Source organism: Vanessa tameamea, chromosome 9 (genome assembly GCF_037043105.1).
Source record: "Vanessa tameamea isolate UH-Manoa-2023 chromosome 9, ilVanTame1 primary haplotype, whole genome shotgun sequence".
In the NCBI taxonomy this organism is placed as follows: Eukaryota; Metazoa; Arthropoda; class Insecta; order Lepidoptera; family Nymphalidae; genus Vanessa; species Vanessa tameamea.
The window spans coordinates 12,567,558-12,588,376 of NC_087317.1; the positions used below are offsets into that span (position 1 = coordinate 12,567,558).

General features: G+C 35.0%; 3 protein-coding genes across 4 annotated transcripts; 1 reads left to right on the forward strand and 2 right to left on the reverse strand.

Moving 5' to 3' along the window:
* Positions 1 to 45: 45 nt before the first annotated feature.
* LOC113394891 (beta-1,3-galactosyltransferase brn) lies at positions 46 to 4,320 on the reverse strand. Its single transcript, XM_064215742.1, has 2 exons — positions 4,183 to 4,320; positions 46 to 2,022 (listed from the first exon to the last, which is right to left on the reverse strand). The coding sequence occupies exon 2, from the start codon at positions 1,978 to 1,980 to the stop codon at positions 928 to 930; it is 1,053 nt and encodes a 350-aa protein (XP_064071812.1). The 5' UTR covers positions 1,981 to 2,022; positions 4,183 to 4,320; the 3' UTR covers positions 46 to 927.
* LOC135193406 (protein C10) lies at positions 4,181 to 7,972 on the reverse strand. The gene is made up of 3 exons (XM_064215743.1): positions 7,817 to 7,972; positions 7,237 to 7,474; positions 4,181 to 4,320 (listed from the first exon to the last, which is right to left on the reverse strand). The coding sequence occupies exons 2-3, from the start codon at positions 7,451 to 7,453 to the stop codon at positions 4,187 to 4,189; spliced, it is 351 nt and encodes a 116-aa protein (XP_064071813.1). The 5' UTR covers positions 7,454 to 7,474; positions 7,817 to 7,972; the 3' UTR covers positions 4,181 to 4,186.
* Positions 7,973 to 8,916: 944 nt separating this feature from the next.
* Positions 8,917 to 19,617, forward strand: LOC113393155 (transmembrane channel-like protein 3). 2 transcript variants are annotated; one of them, XM_026629885.2, is made up of 15 exons: positions 8,917 to 9,169; positions 9,455 to 9,582; positions 11,350 to 11,518; positions 11,688 to 11,835; positions 12,311 to 12,553; positions 12,872 to 13,017; positions 13,086 to 13,260; positions 14,054 to 14,292; positions 14,923 to 15,037; positions 15,396 to 15,505; positions 16,142 to 16,334; positions 16,719 to 16,813; positions 17,473 to 17,631; positions 17,706 to 17,839; positions 18,375 to 19,617. In XM_026629885.2, exons 2-15 carry the CDS (start codon positions 9,459 to 9,461, stop codon positions 18,653 to 18,655), a joined length of 2,331 nt encoding a protein of 776 aa, XP_026485670.2. In that variant the 5' UTR covers positions 8,917 to 9,169; positions 9,455 to 9,458; the 3' UTR covers positions 18,656 to 19,617. The 2 variants fall into 2 exon arrangements, with proteins under 2 accessions (XP_026485670.2, XP_026485671.2); XM_026629886.2 differs by having other exon boundaries at positions 11,353 to 11,518.
* The last annotated feature ends 1,202 nt before the right edge of the window (positions 19,618 to 20,819 follow it).

Sequence of the window (20,819 nt, forward strand, 5' to 3'; positions counted from 1 at the left end):
ATTATATACTTGTTATTTACTTGAAAAGTTAAATAAAACTTCTAATACAGTTTAAACGTTTATTAATTAGTGTTAACATTTAATATCGTCAAAAAGAAATACCTAGTAACTAGAAAAAATGAGAATATTTCATTAAACTATGTAAAATATTTTTTTCTTAAAAATAAAAGATTCCAATATTCGATTACGCTTATTCACAATAACAAATATATAACGACTCCGATAAAACAACTTGAAAAGCTTTTTATAGTTATCTCGTTCGATCGTTATGACGAGTCGCTTCGATCTCACAATGGTGTCGGTTACTTTGACAATAACTAACCGTTCATAATTTCAAATACTTAATTACCTTACACAAACTAACAAACATCGAATATCAATAAAATATATTTTGGCAATTAGCACGTAGCTCTGATCATACAGACAAAAAAGATTTTTTTCTATAATTTAAATTCTAAACACATTCTGAAGCTTACTATTACAACTTATATCTATGACAAAAAGATTAAAAGTTACAACTTACATTACAAATGTTATTATGGCAATTTCCTATTTATAGCATATTCCAATGAGAGTAGTAAAGATAAAGAAACGTTGACCTTGAACTGGAATGACGTCACTGGTTGAGATCTAAAATAAATAATCTACGGAATGGAGGAGGAACTGTAAAAATTACGGTGTTATAGTACTTTGTAAGTTAATTATTGCGTATTAAGTGGTTAAATTCAATAGTTTTATCCTTAAAAGTGAGAGAGGCGGCCTTTGCCCAGCAGTGGGACGTTAACACGTTACTTGTTGTTGATTTTAGAAACATCTAGTGCAAAATATAGTAGCTATTAGCAAATCGCATGGAATATTTAAATCTACGGCTTGTTTACCTTTACTCCTTCTGCCATTGGAATATAATACAGTAATTACTTTCCAGAGTTACAATGAATATTGTTCACTCCAAACCCTGTACAGCTCTTGAGAATCATCGTAGCCGTGAGACGCGATCACGTCGCGATAACCCTCAACACTGTATTTCTTCTTATAGAAATAGAACTTAGAGCAATGTGTCGGTTCTAAGCCAATCTTTTTCGCCAGAATACCTAAATAGATATCGTCGAAGCGAAAATGTTTAACGAATAAACTCCCCGCGTACATTATTTTCATAACACGATTGGACACAACGAACGCGCCCGCCGTGACGTACGGCGGCCACTTATTCCACGGATACTCCTCTAAGCTAACGTGCCACTTGCTCGAGCGAAAACGCTGAGGCGAGGAATTGAATACGTAGCCCGCAAAAATGATCTTCTGACCCTCGTGGTGTAACATCACCGAGTCCCTGTCTCGCTTGCTCCCGTGCATGACTATTCGATTCTCCGGCGCTTCATAATCAACGTACTTCAAGAGATTCCTGACCGATACGTACATGTCGTCGTCAGTGAATAAGTAGTTGGCAGCGTTCGAACAGTGGTCGAAGAGCCAACGGAAAGACATCATCGTCTTGATCGTATTGTTATAGTAACTGTCGTGGAAGTCCATCTGGATGATGTCCTTGAATATTGCCATCTCTTCGTCTATCCTCTTCTGCAGCGGTGATTTAACCTCGTCATCGATACCGACGAAGAACAAAATCCGTACTATCTTTCCCATTATTAGTTTTTCTTGGCCGTAAGTTTGCCGAATACCGTTTCGATTATCAAAATTACCCATCGCCGACTTGACGACGATGAACAAGTCTAGTCTATCCAGAGTCATGCATTTTATTGAATTTGTTAGGAATTTGTACGGATATACATTAATCGGCGGTTGCGCCGGCTTCTTATTATTGAGCACCTTGCTGATCAATGGCTGAATGTTTACATCTAGAGGGTAGTGGAACTCTGTATCAAAACTCTTCGTGTACATATAGTCACTCACACCGAAGAAATAGTAAACATACATAAGAACACACACAATCACAATAAACTGGTAGCATTTTCTTCTCCTCATCTTTCGTTTTTTGAGATTTCTTTATCACTTAATAATTGTTTCCTGAAAATAAATTTCCGATATTTAATCACTACATATAATGAAAAAAAAATGTTGAAAATTTTAACCGCACTATTGCGGGTAGTCTTCTAATATGCGATATTGTTATTGCCATTTCCCTTTAGTTCTAAATAAGAGAGAACTAACCAAGAACAAAAAAATAAATTTGTATTTAAGAAGTACATGACACTAATGAAAATTGCAAAATGTTTACATAGGAAAAAAGAAAAAAATTGTTAATCAAGGAATTATGTAAGTAAATTTATGTCTCTTTTAAATAGACCGCGTTGTACATAAATGTTCCAAAGAGAGATACAAATAAATTATTACGAAATGAGAAAAAAGAATTATGAAATATCTTTATACATAACATTACAATGATGCAGATGGTTCAGTGTCGCTGTTACTATAAGAATATATTTTTTTAAACTTAACAATTTTTTGCGTCTTTGTGGGTTGGAATATTTCAACATAACACGGTTCAATCACATAGATGTCAGTCCAACGTTGGAAAAACCACAAAAAATAGGAATATTACAAAACAATGGTACTAGTGTTGGTTACCTCAAGGGTACCGTGAATGTCGTCTCACAAACTGCAATTACCGATAACACCATACTTCAGACATCTTATCAAGCAGACTATTTGTATTATCCTCAAAATGATAAATAGAACACACATTATGTACTACTTAAAGTACAACAGTTTAGCACAGACGACAGAGATAACTCTAATGCGTATACTATATGCAGGAAAATACATGCGGATGGATTAAAAATAAAAAAATAAATAAAAAATAGGCAGTTTAAAAATATATAGTTTATTAAATATATCAATAGATCGTGTACAAAAAAAAATATGACTTATATGCGACTCTATAGTTTTATTTTGCATTTTTATCAGTGTATTTAACGCGTAGAATTGTGCGTCACAGTAACATACAAGTACATAAACTCTGTACATAAACTGCAACACATGTATAGTATTTATAAAGTTATGACCACACATACGGAGAAATTTTAATGTTTTGTTAAAAGTTTAATATACTGTACTGAAATTATGATGATTTCTTTACCACTCAATGGTAACTGATAAACTCTGTGTAGTTAAAAAATATTCACCATTTCTTACGAATGGGATCTATGTTATGTCATCTATGCCTTTATTATAAATATAGAAGTATTGCTATTTGGCGATACAATAATTAGTTAGTGGGGAGACTCATCTAAATAGTAGGCAACTGAATGGTACACTATCGAAGGAAATTTTGTTAAAATTCCAAATAATGGTAATCCAAATTGTCACCACAGACTATAGTAACTGTTAAGTACGACCTCTTTACTTTAAAATATATAAGTGTTAAAAAAAAACATAATTTCTTTAATTTAATAAAATAATAAAATATAATCATTATACAGGAAACTGAAGCAATGAGATGATCAGCTGAGCCCTATAACAAAATTATTGACAAATGATTAATACTAAATGGCACACTTAAAATTACATTAGTTTATTATTTCATGAGCATTTCATGATAATTGTTAATTAATGTTTATAATTAATCATGTTGTATTAAATTTGTTATTGTTGAAGCGGCATTGTTAGGTTTGTTAATCGCGTGGAATATTTACGATATATTTTTCATTTCATACAAGGCTATCTTTTGGAATTCAAAGATAAGAAAAAAAAAACAAACGCATCGAACAAAGAGCCGATTTCCAGTAGGTTAGGAACTCAATGTATATATATATATATATATATATATATATATATATATATATATATATATATATATATATATATAAATAAAATCGTTTCAATATCTCAGGACAGCACGCACCGCTTCTAAATGTTACATTTATAAAAATATATACATCATATTTAAGCCAATTAATTTATTTTTCTTTGCAATGCATCCGCATAGTTCCTCTTATAAATACAAAAATGTATTTGTTACGTTGCTAGTGACTGAAAGATGTTCATGTCACGGAGCAACAGGTCAACGAAATCGCTTGCAAATATATAGTTTTAATCTCGAAAAAATTACATGAGTACATCCAGATAAATTACAAAACTTCGTCAGTATGAATACTTACCTACACATACATATGTATACATATGTGTAGGATATATTTGAGTAGCTGACGTCAGTGTATCACTCACCGATTTACAAGGAAGTATCCACAGTGGAGCTGATGGAGACGGGAGGCAAGTAGTGACTTCGGATCTGGCTGTGTAGACGCGCAACCTCATTATCCATACTCTCCATTTCTCGCACGAGCTGCGTAAACTGAACAATGCCTGAAACACACGTAATTCATTTACACATACAACAAATAATACTTACAACATCTTTCTATATTTAAAAAAAATCCCAATCCATTTTCCTTTTGCACTGCTTTACAAATGTATCCCTCTATTATCGATTATTGATTTTCTATATTTGAAACGCAATTTCATGTTGCCACGGTTTACGTTTCTTTTATTAAACAATAATACTAATAATATTATAATTTAATAAAATCCAAGTGTTTTTGAATGCAATATAAAATACTATTCGAAACGATGAATTTTAAACAGTCTAGTCTTTTTAAAAAGTACGTTGAATTATATGAAGACTATTTTCACGTAGCTGCATTTGAAACATGCAAAGCGCATGTGTGCGCAAAGAATGCTGCCAGTATTTTATTACTCCCAAATTAATTTAAGGCGTTTATTTAATTAACTGCAACTAAAAATCGTCAAAATCACTATCAAATATATATCTCGTTTACTAATCTCATATTGAACGTATAAAAGTGAAATGCTTATTTTTAAATTATACACACAAAGGTTTTATTTATTGTGACAATATCTGCTGGCGCTATTGCAAGGACAGCTGAAATAACGAGATATAGCTTAGAGAATATGGGACTGAGATTAGTTCTAGCCACCAGTGGTGAACATCACACTCAAAGGAATATTAAAATATGGTAAATTTAAAAAAAAACATTAAAATGAGCACCATCTGCTCCCTTAAAATGAACTGAGTCAAAAAAAAAAACAAAACAACAAAATATTTTTTTCTACAATTACTTATCAATCCCATAAATCCCTATTGTCAAATTTCAATTTCATAGAATATTTAATCTGTTTCATAAAATAAGAAAAAGGTAAATAGTTAGTTTCTCCATGTGACAACACTAATTCCATATGTACTTGTATGAGCAAGCTCAATAAAATGATACAAGGTACAAATATAATACTACTAAACGAAATATATATATTTTTCGCAAAAGACTGTATTTCTTTGATTAGTTATTTTATCGTATTTAGCCCATTCAACAGCCAATAACATGTATACCTCATCCATTGATAATGCACATCGGGTATCATTATACCAGTTGAGAAGCCAAAGACAATCTTTTGCTTCACATTCCTATAAATGAATGTTAAAAATATCCTAGCCGAATTGTATGCGGCAAGTACAGGTTTTCCAACACTGTCATAAAACTTGTGGTCTTTGTCCAGGTATGAACCTTCAATCTTCAGAAAGATCCATAAGTTACGGTTCTAGGTCCACCAGGGCTTCATAGCGACATTAATTTATATAATATCATTCAGAGTACTTCACAGCCCAAAAAATAAATGTGTAGAAATGGATTTTTTTATTAAGTTTAAAGTACAAGATATAAAATTATAAATCTATGATATTGGTAAGAGCTCAGTTTTATTAGCTATACGAATTTATATTGCCATTCAATAAATTTGTTAAGTATTATAGTGATGAATACATTCAATTGCTTGAAAAATACAGGACCACATTTAAATACAGGATACACAAGAGTTCGCATCAAAGCAAATAACTATTTATAGAAAAAATAATTTTAAAATGACAGTTTTTTTATTTTTGGTTTATATTAAAATTTCAATTATCAAACTCCTGGTCAGATTCAAGTCAGTTAAGTCAACCAATTACCCAATTAAGTTTAATAAAAATGTGGTAATTATATTTAATAAAGAAATAGCTGTTACATCATTTTAAGAGAAATTAAATAATTTCTAGTGAACAGTACTATTTCATTCCATGATGCAATATATTAATAACACAATTAGTAAGAGTTATGTTAATTAACATTTTAAATAGATATTTAATATCATAATAATGATTGTTGATATTTAAAATATTCAAAGTGATATAGTGAGTATCGCAACTTCAAATGATTATAAATGTGATTTTAATTGATTTAACATTTAGTAGAAATTGTGTAATTCATTAATTTTATTTAATCATTTGTTTGAACATAGACATTATCTATCTGTACATACAGTAACTGTATAATTTTTATGACTCTGTATTTACCGTACGTTACGTTACATACTTTTACCGTAGAATTTTTAAAAAAATATTTCCACATTAAAGAGAAATTGTAAATATTTTTGTTTATATAATTAATACTACTAGCCTATTAGACTAATTGTCGTCCGTGGCTTTGCTCATGTGTTGAAGGGTGGGTGAGGGGTAGCATTTATCAGGTGTTAGGTTTAAAAAAGTATGCACTAACTGGAGGTATGAGCTATTTCCATAACACAAGTCCTTTAGCTATTTACATTGGGATCAGAGTATGATGATGTCCAATATTTCTATTTATATATTTATTTCAAAATAAAAATTACACTAAATCCCATACAGTGAGGTGGCTGTTAAAATGTAACAGACTAGACTTTTATTATAAAATTTACTAAAGGCATGTATTGCTGTTAACCTGTGAATGCCATCAAAACAATATAAATCAAATTAAATTTGAAGTGCTATACTTTGTGCTATCATAATTCCCTTAATATTTGCACATGTATTAACTTTTTTCTGTTAATTCTGGTCCACTCTACATTCACCAATTATACTTGAATTATTACAAAACCCATCCATGCTATATTTCATTTCATTACTCTTTCGGTTGCATACCATTCATCCTTTCTCATTACAAATCCAAACAATAAAAATAAACATTCCTTATATGTTCCATTATTCTCGAACATAATAATAACTATTTTATTTAATCAGTATTCAATAATCAAGTCAATAAGTTATATTTCTTGTAAAAGATGAAGAAACTGAGAGAATTACATATTTACATACATTTTTAATTGTGGTATGAGCAAAGGCATATTAAAATCCTAAGTTGAAATGGTAATGCTTATAAAAAATGCTATTTATAAAATTTGTATATACTTTACCTTCCCTGGATCCTGCAAATCCATGACGCTTAATAGTTTCCATTTCAATCTGGACTACCATTGGAAAGACCAGTTGCATCATCTTTAACATCTCATTACCAGCAGCTTCCTTAGCCTCATCCAACTTAGATGCATAGTCCGGTGACTCCAAAGAATCAATCACTTCACTGAGTATTGTTCTAACAGTCTGAACTGTTACATTTGGGGGCGAAGCCATATTTATTCTTTTTCATTTGCTCTAAAAATAAATTATAAGTTAAGTAAAAAATACAGTCAAAATGTAATGGCACTTGAGCTAGTAGTTTTATTATAAATATAAGCATGTTAAAGAATAACAACGATAAAACTACTTTTTTTACGAATTATCTATAAAACATCTCTATATCTAAAAAAAAGGGTACAATGATCATTGAAAAAAAAATGACATCCTAGGTCAACATCTCGGTAAAGTATAGAGTATAAAAGACTAAACTAATAAAATGAATCCTATTTAACCTTTATAAAAAGTTAAGTAAACCTATATAATGTCATTTGCATTCATATAAATCTAGTCTTAATAAATAAATAAAGAGTTATGTACCTTTAACTTTTAGAGCCAGTAATGTATGAATGAAATTTGAACTACCTACTATTAATTGCTTCACGTATAAACTAAATTGTTGGCTTCTATTTAATAATTTAGCAAATATATTTTTTATAAACCTAATTTTAGATGCTTTTGCTTAACTGGTACTCCAAGAACATAATTTATTTTATAGAAAAAATAATTTAAAAAAAGAAATTGTCATTACTCATTATCATCAGGCTAAGGCTTGTACTTGTAGTGAGTAGTCAGTAGTGACGTTGACGTTCGAGTCCGTCAAACCGCAAATTGAGAATGAAGATGTAAAAAATCATAAAGGATTAAATTTAAAAATGTATCCATTGTTAAATATGAATGCAGGATCATAGCTAGAACTACCACTGGGTAAAAAATCCCATTAAATTTAAATTATCGATCCTAAGTTTACCGCATCAAATAAAAAATCCGATATAAGTTTTTAAAAGTTTTGCCAGTTTTCAATAAACATATATCATATCGTTCTTAAGGTATTTTAAATGTACTTTTTTAACATAATGACGAAAGATTACATTAGAATTTAGTATCGTAATAATATCTTTATTATAAAATAAATACTAACAATCGAAGAACATATTTTGTAAAAAAAAACTTTATTAAAATACTATTATCTTTAATAATATAGCCATCACTTAATCGAGTATTAATAACTTATTACTAAAGATTCTTTTGAGCGATTGCTTATGATATTTTTATTGTATCGATAAAATACTAATTAAAAACAAAACCAGTCGTGGATTCAAGATTGTCGTATGGAAAGTTTTTAACTCCGCTTAGGATAGGTTTTAGTAGCACAGTAAACACTACAAAAGAACACAACATTTTATTTTGTTTTAGGTAGTGTAATACTTGCTAAAAAGTTTAATTTCAGTAATAATTATCAAGTTCACTTTAAGTTTCGTCATACAAGAATTCAGATACTTTTAGGCAGATAGATGAGCCCTAAGCTAATTTTGCTATTTCTATTTTCTATTCTAATATTATATGACCTGTAGGTCATCGCAAATTGTATCCAGCGCTTTCCAGCGCTAACTTTTTCAATGAGACGTCAAATGAATTTCCATATGACAATGTCAAATACAATAAACAAATTGGAATTGCTTACTTTTTAAAATAAAATAAATTATTTACAAGCAGTTTATTTTTTATATAATTTTATCTTTTCATAGAAATGTTATCTTATCGAAGATCATCAGTGTGATAATAATTATAAGCAATATTCTAATGATATCAATTTGTTTTTGTATTATACTGTAAATAGACAAGTGCTTTTTTAAATATTATTTTCGAAGTGAGTCATAACTAAAAACTAAAGTAAGTCGATAAATAAAAATAGATATCGAAAACCTGCCCAATAAGTACCTGTTCAATAAGTTAACATTAATGACTTTTAATACGAAATTAATTTGACTTTTGATGAATAATAATGGTTTTACTTTTAAACTGACTGAGATGAAATTCACATTGTTCAAATGTTATTTTTATTAGTTGTAGATATAAAACTCAGATTGTCTTCATAATTAAACTAACTAAACATACCATAAGAGTTACTAATAATATTTGATTAATATATTAAATAATATATTTATGGTCATAGAGAACTATGGAGGATGACATGGAAGGCATAGAACTGAAGCCTGCTAGTATGAGGAGGACATTCACACTCCGTAACAATGTAGCCAGACAGGCCGCAGTCAACTTTATGCCCTCTCGTAAAGTAGCACACAGTGAGTTCAATATAAATATTATGTTCTATTTCCTTTAATCTTGTATGCTTAATCAAGAATGACATCTTCCAAATGTTTATAGCTTAACGAGTTTAGAGTAGGATAGAGCCAACCAAACTCAATCACTAGGTGTATTAAGACGACTTAGACAAATTTTGTAAGTGCATACATCATCATCATACATCAAGAGAACCATGTTGTGCAGAAAGGTTGTAACCCATTGGCACAAATAAATGTTTTTAATATTTAAAAGATAAAATAATTGTTATATTGAAATTTGCATAGTGATTTTCATTTTATATACATACATATTATTTATTTCTATGATACAATACAGTAAAAAAAAATATTTTACTAAGTAACATCTGATGCTTTTACACTATCAATTTGGAATTTATCATAGTACATACACTTTTCTATATTCATGCCTGTATGGGTAGGTAGGGCCAAGCCATCACATAGTCTATTGCCAAACAGCAATACTTTGTATTGTTGTTTTTCAGAATGAAGGAGGAGTGAGACAATGTGACCAAATGCACAAGTGACATAACATCTTAGTACCCAAGGTGATCATACAGGTGGGCAGCTCGTTGGTCATGTAAGGAATTCTTAATATGGCTTACAGCACCAATGTCTATGGGTGGTAGACTTACCGTCAGGCCCATTTGCCATTCCGCCTATCTATTCTAAATAATGAAAAAAAAAAATTGGAGGAACTAAAGCTGTTACTTACGCAAGATTGTGAGGCTATAACGAAATCTTATTTATACAACCTGACATAGGTTCGGCTAGTCAAGTTTATGCTTAACAACATTATAATATAAGTTATAAATGCTAATAAAACTATAATAAATGTTGAGGTGAGTTGTTATAACTATCTCAAAGTCCAAACTGATGATTGTGAGAAATTCAATGCAGTACTAGTGAATTAGTGATGATACGAGGCTACCTTAACGAGCTCTAATTAAGTTTCATATGAACTTACGTGAACATATGATTCAGTTTAGTTTGTGGCGAGTTTTTTGTGTTGTAATAAAAAATGTGGATATTTTTTAAAAACTATTTACGTTGTAATAAGTGATTTCAATATTAACCAATTACATTCATTAAAATTGATTTATCAGTTATACTTAAGCTAAAGGTAAAAAAACGTATCTAGTTAATGTATGGACAATGAATCCATTGTATGATGTGGATCAGAACGAAATATTAGGTAAATATTCTAGTACTAATTGTTTGGTCCAAATGTTTAATATGGATAAAGTAATTCATATATGTAGTAGTTAATTTAAATTAATTAAATTAAACGACGCGGTTAAAATCATCATTGTCATGTATGTCTCTGTATCATCCTTGGTCCTACAGACTAAATTGATGACGTTCTCTTGACCGACTTCGGCTACGATGGTCATCCTTAAGGGATAAGGGTAATTCTATTTGCGTGGGACATAGTATAGAGGACACTATAATTTTACTCTTATATTTCGATGGGTAGGAAAACGCGACACGAGCACAAAAAATCAGGCACAGAACTAATAGCCTTACGTTCTTAACTAGGCAAGTTTGTGTACAAATCTTCACTACGGACTGTTACCGATATTTTTCGACAAAAAAACTCAACAACTTTTTTTTATTGGTGAGACCTGTACTTTATAAGACCTTCACCAACCAACGATACAGTTTTAAAGAATATTGCGCCGCTTTCTCGTCATGAATCCGGAAATTACCCAAGTGAATATTCATATTTCATCGCAAACTTTTTACCAGCAGGTACATTAAGATCAAGGCGTGCTAACAGCGAACACAATGCGTTACTCGAAGCTTCCATGTCTGATGCGCCTGATGCCGCCGATAAGCAGGCGGATATTATCGTGCGCGAAATGGAACAGCACCATCAATTAATGGAAGATAATCCACTCTCTGAAGAACTGAGGAGGTTATAAAATGTCATCTCATTGCTTCATTCAACAAGTTTCTTTGAACACTTGAAACTCAAGGGCGAAAAAAACTCATCTAAATGTTTATAGTGTTTTTGTTGTTTATTGTTGTTGTAAAAATAATAATTTAGTGTAATGGTCTCAAGAACTTTTGCTTTTGTTTTTCAGAGAGGCACTACGGGATCTACCCCAAGGGTTGACGATGAAGAGGAATGTTCGGGCGAAACTTTCGGCCTCGGTTAGTCTACGGTCCAAACAAAGGCCTATTTCGGTTTTCAAGAGGATGAAATATCGGATCAGTTTTACTTGGAAAAAGGTTAGAGATATTAGTATATATTCGAAAATATCCTGTGAGCTCTTGTGTATTATTAATGTGCATGACTACCTCGTCGATCCAATGGCTAGGTCATGATGACGTACATTTAGAACACTAAAAGACTAATAAAAAGTGTTTTTCTGACAAAAAATCTCAGTAGCAGTGTTTACACTTCAGTGTCATATAATTGTCGTCCCGTTGGATTACGAGGGTAAGGAAATGGACACTTATATGTTCGCACATACTTGTGCTTTACAATATGCTCTGAAAACAAATCCAAACTTGGCCAAGTAGTCTCATTTGAAATATGGTATTGCAGGTCCATATCTCTGAAATCCATGAGAATAACATAATTATTGTTTATCTAAACTTAAGTTTAGTTAATTCGGTGTTTTTAAAACGGGTTAACTTAGAATCACATAATGGTACAATTTATGTTTCGTTTCCATTTATGTTATATTACAATGTTTTTCAGTCACGTGACAGTTTTCGTGACTTCGTATTCTCAATTGAATTATGGTACGAGTCGATCAGAAACATCGAGGGCCACTTAGGTTCTGCTGTTGGCTCCTACTTCCATCTCTTAAGATGGCTATTCGGCCTCAACTTGCTGCTGTCCATTTTGCTGATTTCCTTTGTCGTGGTGCCCCAAGCTCTGCATACCGGTGGGACGAATGGAACTTCTGGTATAAGTTTCTTGGACTTCATCAGCGGAACGGTAAGCTTTGCACTAGATATATGTTTTTACTACTGGTATAAATTAAATCATTAGTTATTCTATAGCCAAATATATATATTTAATCTCTAATAAAGGTCGATTGAGTCGATCCTAATTATACTGACGAGCTCTGCTCAATGTCACAATTTGAGAGGATTTTAAAACGAACGAACCGAAAAACTTGTGGACGTCGAATTCACAATGAATGCTATCGTTACAGATAATCATTTCGGGCCAAACGATTATCGGCAAACGGGAAAAATTGATGATATTTGCTGAATAGCTCATAAAGTTCATCAAAGATTAAATGGTACCCAGGGCGCGTTGGAGGACACCCCGCTGCTCTACGGGCACTACCACGACGGCGACACGGGCGCGGGGCCGCTGCGGTACGACATGGCCTTCGCGTACTTCTTCACGATGGGCTGCGCGTACCTGCTGTTCTTCGGCGTGCTGTGCTACCGGTGAGTGCGCGCCCGCCGCCCCGGGCGCAGGCGCGCCTGACGCCGGGACTGACGACTAACGTCCGCAGCACGGCGGACTCGTACCGGCGCCACTTCATCGAGCCGGCGGGCGGCGGCGGCGGCGGCGGCGGCGGCGGCGTGCGCGCGCGGCTGGCGGCCAAGCTGTTCTGCGGCTGGGACTTCGGCGTGGCCTCGCCGCGCGCCGCCGCGCTCGCCGCGCGCGCGCTCGCCCACGAGTTCCGGGTCGGTGACCTCGCGGCGCACGCCACGCACGGCCGTCGACCCGCCGGCGGAGACGCCCTCCCTTACTAGTGACGTAGTCGTAAACTGACTCCCCCTCCCCATGCCTCGCATCCGCCACATTCTCACGCGACTGCGCTGGACATGTTACTACTCCTCTATTCTGCCTTAAGAGGCATTCATGGCGACTATGGAGGGAGAGTCGAGGCGAACCTTACCCGATCTCACTTAAGGGTGAGAGGAGACTCGCCAAATATCTTATTCTGTTCTCTTTTATTATTGGTGATTTTACTGAAATTTACATGGACATGTTGGTTCCAGTAGTCGATCCTGAGATCATACATTAGTTTCCGTGGAATGAATTAGAATAATCTCATCACGGTAAGAGGGGAGGGGGGTATTATTAGCGTCGAGAAAGCATTAAAAGGCTCTTCGAGACTTGTACGTTTAATAACATGGAACTAGATTTTCACTAAAATAAAAATCAATCAATTCAAATTTGAAACTTCAAACCTGGCATTTAATTAAAACATTATTGTTATATATTGTTAATTAATTTTTAATTACCGCCTTCATGGTCTTCTGTTTGACCTAAAGGTTGACCGGCAGAGAATGCCTTCAGGCATTAAGTCCGCCTTTCGTCCCATTAACTCTGTGGTGGTCAATAAAGTATTTAAATAAATAAATAAGACCTAAGCCGAGCTGAGAATGCCTTCTCTTAAACAGAAAAGGGGTACTTTGCTTTGCCTTGACCATTACACGATATAATTTGTTTTCACATGAACACTATCGCCAGGAACTCCTGAACGAACAGAACCGAAAGACAGAAGCGGCCTCCTTCTGGGTAAGATTAGGCCGGCGCTCAACGAATGTAGTCATTACGACTATCGTATTAGGGTTGATATTTGGAGTGCAGTACGGCCTCTGGCTGCTGCTCAGCGTGGACACGTTCACGGACCACAGGGAGATCTACATATCATTGATCATCACGGCTGTGGCTGCGGTCTGCCCGATCCTGCTTAATTTTATAGTTAAGTGAGTTAATTTTGATTTTTAATCTCCGTCCTTTTTTTATATATTTTTTCTAAATTATCAATTGACTCTCTCTCTTCTCGGTAGGAAAGTTTAAATGAATGTCGATAGAGACATTTTTTAAATTAATGAATATATATTGATCAACTGTGTTCAGTGCACAATATAGCAGAGCTATTAGCGAAGTCTATGGTTTGTATTTACTCCAGCTACTGGAATAGGTCGTACATTCTGTGGCAGGTTTCTCCATATCTCTTAAACTGCTTGTCTAATATCTATCGATGCAGTGACCCTACTATCTGTTTAGAAATATTCAGGTAGAAATGTATAAAAAAGGAGATTTTAATTTAGTGACATAATATGTATGGAATAAAACAAAAAAAAAAAAAAGTGACGAGAGAATCATTTTGAAAATAAATCAAAAATAAAAAGCAAACAATTCTTGCCTTACTATTTATAAAGGAATAATAATAATAATTTTGACTGAACCGTATCTGGTGACGTTTTTGTCTGTCTTAATTGGTGCTGATCAAATCAAAATAACAAGCGACGCCTCGCATGTGACCACGGATCGGATCTTAGGAGTGATGCGCTTAACGCTCGTAATGCTCGACGATTGTGATGTCCGTTCAGGTTGGAGTTCTACGAAGCTCGGACAGCCTTCTACGTGACGTTGGCCAGGACTTGGCTTCTAGACATCGGGACGCTCATCCTGCTGCTGGTGTTCTGGACACGTTCGGACATGCCGGTGCGTGTTAATTGTACTGAATATTTGGAATACTTGCCGGTAGGGTTTTGTGCAAGCCCGCCTGGATAGGTACCACCCACTCATCATATGTTCTACGGCCAAGCTGTAATACTTAATATTGTTTTGTTCCTGTTTGGAGGATGAGTGAGCCAGTGTAACTACAGGCACAAGGGACTCTGAGGTTGGTCGTACATTGGCGAAGTAATGGTTAACATTTCTTATAGCGTTATTGTCTATGGGCGGTAATGACCACTTACCATCAGGTGACTATTCATTATTCGCAAGTCACAGTAAAAAAAACAGTTTCAAAAACCATTAATAAATTTTTTATGTCTTTTCAATTCCATTGGTGGTCCAGTGCTGGGAGAACCGCGTGGGCCAGGAGGGCTACCGGCTGGTGATGTTGGATATACCGGTGTCGCTGCTGCTGCTGCCGGCCATTGAATTTATCCGTGGACTGATGTTTAAGTGAGTTTATTAAATAAATAATGGCCTGTTTTAAAACGTAAATAGACTTAAAATAAGTTATTCTTTATACAACTTCTTCTGCATATCAATGACTTTTGCAAATCAGTAACATTCACTGCTATGCAGACGACGGCACCGTGGACACCTCATACACCGGCCGTGTTAATATTTCTCGGGAAAACGTCGAAGAAAACCGGAACAAACTTGTGTCTGTAATCGAGTCTTCGTTAAACAAAGTCTCGAACTGGGGTCGGCTAAACTTAGTCCATTTCAACCCCAAAAGGACGCAAGTTTGCGCGTTAACTGCTAAAAAAACACCATTTGTCGTATCTCCACGATTCGAGAACATTCCGTTAGCCGCCACAGCTAGTATCGGAATATAAGGAGGAGGTTCACCCGATGGACAGTGACTACCACCGCCCATGGACATCTGCCACACCGGGGGGCTTGCAGGTGTGTTGCCGGCCATTAAGAAATGTCCAGGCTACTGAGGGTTTTATGAAAGAACCGGAACCTCGAGATCTGCAGTCACAAGATCTGGCATCATTTCCGAATTTTAATAATTCATCGTTTAATTTCCGACTTCAATATTTATATAGTCACGCATAGCGTTCCCTTTTTAATCGTTGCCTCCAGCTTTAACGTAGTGAAGACGGCGCCGGAGTTCAACATCGCGTACAACTCGCTGACGCTCATCTACAACCAGTCGGTGCTGTGGTTCGGCATGCTGTTCTCGCCGCTACTGGTGGTCGCCGTCACCATCAAATTCCTGCTGCTGTTCTACGTGAAGCGGGAGAGCGCTCTGCGCGCCTGTCAGACTGGTAAAAAGGTATGGATCATGCATCGACAGACAGGCGAAATTCAGGTAAATTTGACCCTGAAAGAGCGAAGATTATTATTTGATTTTAAAAACTATTGACGTTAACCAATATTAAATGGTCACTCGATTTTGTAATCGACTTCAAAAAAAGGAGGTTCCCTGTATGTTTGTTTTTCCCCTGTATATTTGGAAGTGCGGTATTGTTCCAGAAAGTTCACGGCTGATTTTTTATTCCGTCATCTGGTATTATCGACATACATATAGGTTTAATTATATAATATATTAGGGTGCCATGTTGACGTACAGGCTTATAATACAAGGGATTGGTTGATTTGTTGCGCAGGAGATTAATTTGAAAACTTGTATAACAAAATGAACGTAATATGCGCGCAGGTGTGGCGCGCGGCGCAGGCGCAGACGGTGCTGCTGATGCTGGTCACGCTGTCGCTGTTCGCCACGCTCTTCGCGCTCGGCTCGCTGTTCCTCAGGTCAGTTGTGGCGAGCGGAGTGCACGTTGGAGGCTACTCTATGACTCAAGGGGATCTTATACCTTAATTTAACCTTATGGTTAAGTCTCTGTACACTAATTTGAAAACGAGAAAAAAAATGTTATATAAACAACTACAGGTTATTTTTAACTTTACTGTTTCATAAATTCAAATCATTTGTAAAAAACACTTTGGTGAAGAAGGCGTACTATTCGATACAAAATTATATTGATGACAAAAAAGCGTGGAGTTGATGCTCGTTGACTTCCAGGCAGGAGGCATAACGTACATATATAATTGTATTTAACTAACATGACTGTATTTTTAGATGTTGAAAAAGAGTAACTACTGAGTTTCTTGCCGGTTCTTCTCGGTAGAATCTACATTCCGCACCGGTGGTAGCTTTACTTTAAATAGTTTGTTAAATGACGATTAAAATGTGCCTGTGTCTACTTGGAGAAAGTATATTTTGATTTGATTGATTTATTAAAAATTAAAGCTTCAAATGTTAATATTATCGTCTACGAGGTATTACTTGTTAAGTAAACTTATGCAGTACGTTCCTTTAACGGTGAAACCGAATGTCCCATGCGTGTCGCAACAAAGTCGTATGCCCACCCTCCCCCCTACTGCGACTGAGCACGCCAATGACAATGCAGGTCGCCGTCGCCGCACTGCGGGCCGTTCCGGCGCTACGCCAGCGCGCTGGGCGTGCTGGCCGAGGGCGCGCTGCGGCTGCCGGAGCGCGCCGGCCTGCGCCGCGCGCTGCTCTTCGTGTCGCGGCCCGGCGCCGTCGCCTTCGCGCTGCTGGCGCTCTGGTACGCCGAAACCGAACTCTGGTAACCGAAGTCGATAAAAAAGTTGTGTTCCAATCCGCTGCGTGTGTGTGCAGCGTGTCGGTGTACATCGTGCGCGCTCGCTCGGGCGCGCAGCAGTCCATGGCGCGCCTGCTGCGCCGCATGCTGCAGCTGCAGGCCAAGGACAAGGACTTCTTGCTCTCCGCCATCGAGAAGGTCTCCAATGGAGGTATGGTTGTGGTTCTACTATTAATAGTAACTAAATACTATTAATACAATAACCCACACTTCTTATACACTAAGTGAAATAATATATTAAAATCAAAATTGAGTGAACGGACAGAAGAGTTCGTATTTAACAAAATATTTGATATTTTTATTATATATGATTTGAAGATGACTGAATAGCATGTTCCTCAAAGTTATAGCATGGCTGGGGTGACGTCATCTATTTATTTATGCTTGAATGCACCAATACTAAAAAGTAAATTATACATAAGGATTAACATTTACAAATCTCCATCTCTCTCTCTCTCTCTCTCCTCTCTTCCAGGGAAACTTTGAGCAGAGGACTGATTGTAAAACTAATTTGGGAAGGGGTACAATAACTTTGTTAAATCATATACTGCATATAAAATATAATAATACAGTCATCGTAGGTATACAAAAGATTACACGCTCGGTTTTCACACTATCTGATGAACATCTACCCTACTCTAAACCTGCGGTTGCAACTGTCATATTCAAAGTTACCCATTTTACAGAGTGGCTCTACAGTCCGAAGTCTGAAGAGTACGGGGCGGACAGCCACACTTGGAAGTATTTACACGAAGTTCGAAAACCATCAAACGCTGGCTACCACTTCGACGTATCCAGACTCAGCCACTCCTTCCTAGAACGGCCGAGGTCGTATGCAAAGGAAAATAGACCTAATTCCTATCAAACCGATAAACAGAAATCGAATGAGGACGGAGACACAGACAGCTCGTTCAGCTGGCAGGGTTCGAGCAGTTACTTGAATCAAACCGACGCCGAGAAAAGGTAATCTGTGGCCGGTAGCCGGAACCGGCAGCTCGACCAGACGTGTGAATGGTGATTTCTTATAAAATATTATCGCCGAATCAATTTTTTGCCCGTGTCAATTAAATTACTATTAAAATTGTGATAATACAACGATGCATAATATTTACTAATATAAAGTTAATTTGTCTTTATGTAACCATGACGAAGTATATAACCGGATTTTTATATTATATATATCTATATTTTTAATACAAAACGCATATTACTCTTATATTTCGCTGTATAATAAAAATGGTATACGGTTATTTTTATATTTAAATAATTTTTAAATATAAATGAAATTAATTATATACATAAAAAAATATTATATAGAAGATCGTTTCAGTCTTCCAGTTATAAAAAGTCTATTTTGCACGTAACTGTTGTAAACTATAAGCTATTTCATTTTTTAATGTAAGCAATTGATTTAATTTATATCTAAGTTTGTGCTAACGTCTTCCAAATCAATTAAAAATTGTGCCAAATTTACCCACAATAATATGCGCTCACTTATGTATAAGTTTTTTGATCAGTATTATAATAAAAAATAAACTTTAAAATTAACTCAACGCGTTAACAAATGAAGGTTGGAGTCCCTTGGGAGTATTTTATCTACTCCCGGATATCACCCCCAGAGGGAGAAGATGACAAATTCTTATCTATCTAAAAGGTGTTAAATAACAATTTACACAGTACTACTCTCATTAAAATGTTAACAATATTGAAATTGATATCTGCATGAATAATATATCTGCGTTGAGAACGAAACGAATTTAAGAATATCTGCGTTGGAAGGTCGACACTGCCAAATCATTTTAATTTTATATTTGAAAGTATTTCAGATATTTTTTGTGTACAATTTCGATTTATGTGTTGTATTGTAACTTTTAATATTTTTATACTCTGTGACAATAAATTTCATAATAATAAATGTATTCAAGAAAACAGGATTTTATTTTCATTTTTTTACGCATTATTTATTTTTTAAAAAATATTTTTTGAATTATTCCACCGGATACTAAGTCTATGGTCACCGCTGGTCATAGACTTTGGCGTCGTAAAAAATATAAATATAATTCTTCATATCTTGGGAATAGTAAGTATTGCTGTTTACTGGTAGTATCTGATGAATGGGTGGTGGACGGCCTTGCATAAAGTAATAATTTTTGTATAATACTAATTTCTAAATTAATAATCCAAATCAAATTGAATAAAAATAAACATTATTCAACTCGGCTCCTACTAAGCATTTTTGAATCGTTATATTATGAGATTGAATAAACAATATACAGCCTGAAAGAATTTTGTATTGTATATAGTCTGGTACATTTCAAATGACAAGCATGTCCAGAAATTCCATATACGTATGTATGTGCGTACGTACGTATGTATTTGAGGTCTAGATGTCCGAAAATCCACAACAGCGCGATTTTCAAGACATTTTCTGCCTCGCACAACCACTCTGTGGAACCAGCTTTCGCCGGCGGTTTTTCCGAAACGATACGACTTGGGAACCTTCAAGAAAAGAGCGTACTCTTTCCTGAAAGGCCGGCAACGCACCTGCAAGCCCCCCGGTGTTGCAGATGTCCATGGGCGGTGGTGGTCACTTTCCATCAGGTGAGCCTGCTTCTCGTTTGCCACCTATGACATAAAAAAAAAAATAAGACAATAGAGTCTACGCTTTTTTATCTTTAATATAATCTTGTATTGAGTAATATGCCTTACTTTCCAATGTTTTTTTGATATGAGCTTTAAATATTTTTAAGAGGTCAAGTTAAAAATAGTTGTGGAATGTATTAACTTTGCGAAGTCAGAAACTAGGTGTTATTAGTTTCCTCCTCGTGTCCGTACAATGATTATCACCGTTTCTTTCGAAAATATGTATATTATTGTATTCACAATACTTAATATTTTAGAAAACATACTGTGAAGCAACTTTAAGAATACTCACTACCTTAAAAAACTCCCGAAGGGAATCTCCAAATTACAAATAGATCTAACAGATATTTTAGTTTAGGGTATTGCCGTATTGAATAGTAATTTTATAAAATTATATTTAATGTAAAGCTATCAACGATTCGGAATATAGATTATAACGAGAAGAGCCAAGAAGCAAGATACTCAGAAATTACCCTTTTCCAATATTT

Coding starts and splice junctions, on each gene's coding strand:
- LOC113394891 (XM_064215742.1), bottom strand. CDS start 1,980: ATGAGGAGAAGAAAATGCTACCAGTTTATTGTGATTGTGTGTGTTCTT.
- LOC135193406 (XM_064215743.1), bottom strand. CDS start 7,453: ATGGCTTCGCCCCCAAATGTAACAGTTCAGACTGTTAGAACAATACTC. Junction 4,321..7,236: donor ATTTGCAGGATCCAGGGAAG/GTAAAGTATATA, acceptor CGTGTGTTTCAG/GCATTGTTCAGTTTACGCAG.
- LOC113393155 (XM_026629885.2), top strand. CDS start 9,459: ATGGAGGATGACATGGAAGGCATAGAACTGAAGCCTGCTAGTATGAGG. Junction 12,554..12,871: donor TGGACTTCATCAGCGGAACG/GTAAGCTTTGCA, acceptor AATGGTACCCAG/GGCGCGTTGGAGGACACCCC. Junction 17,840..18,374: donor CGAGAAGGTCTCCAATGGAG/GTATGGTTGTGG, acceptor CCCATTTTACAG/AGTGGCTCTACAGTCCGAAG.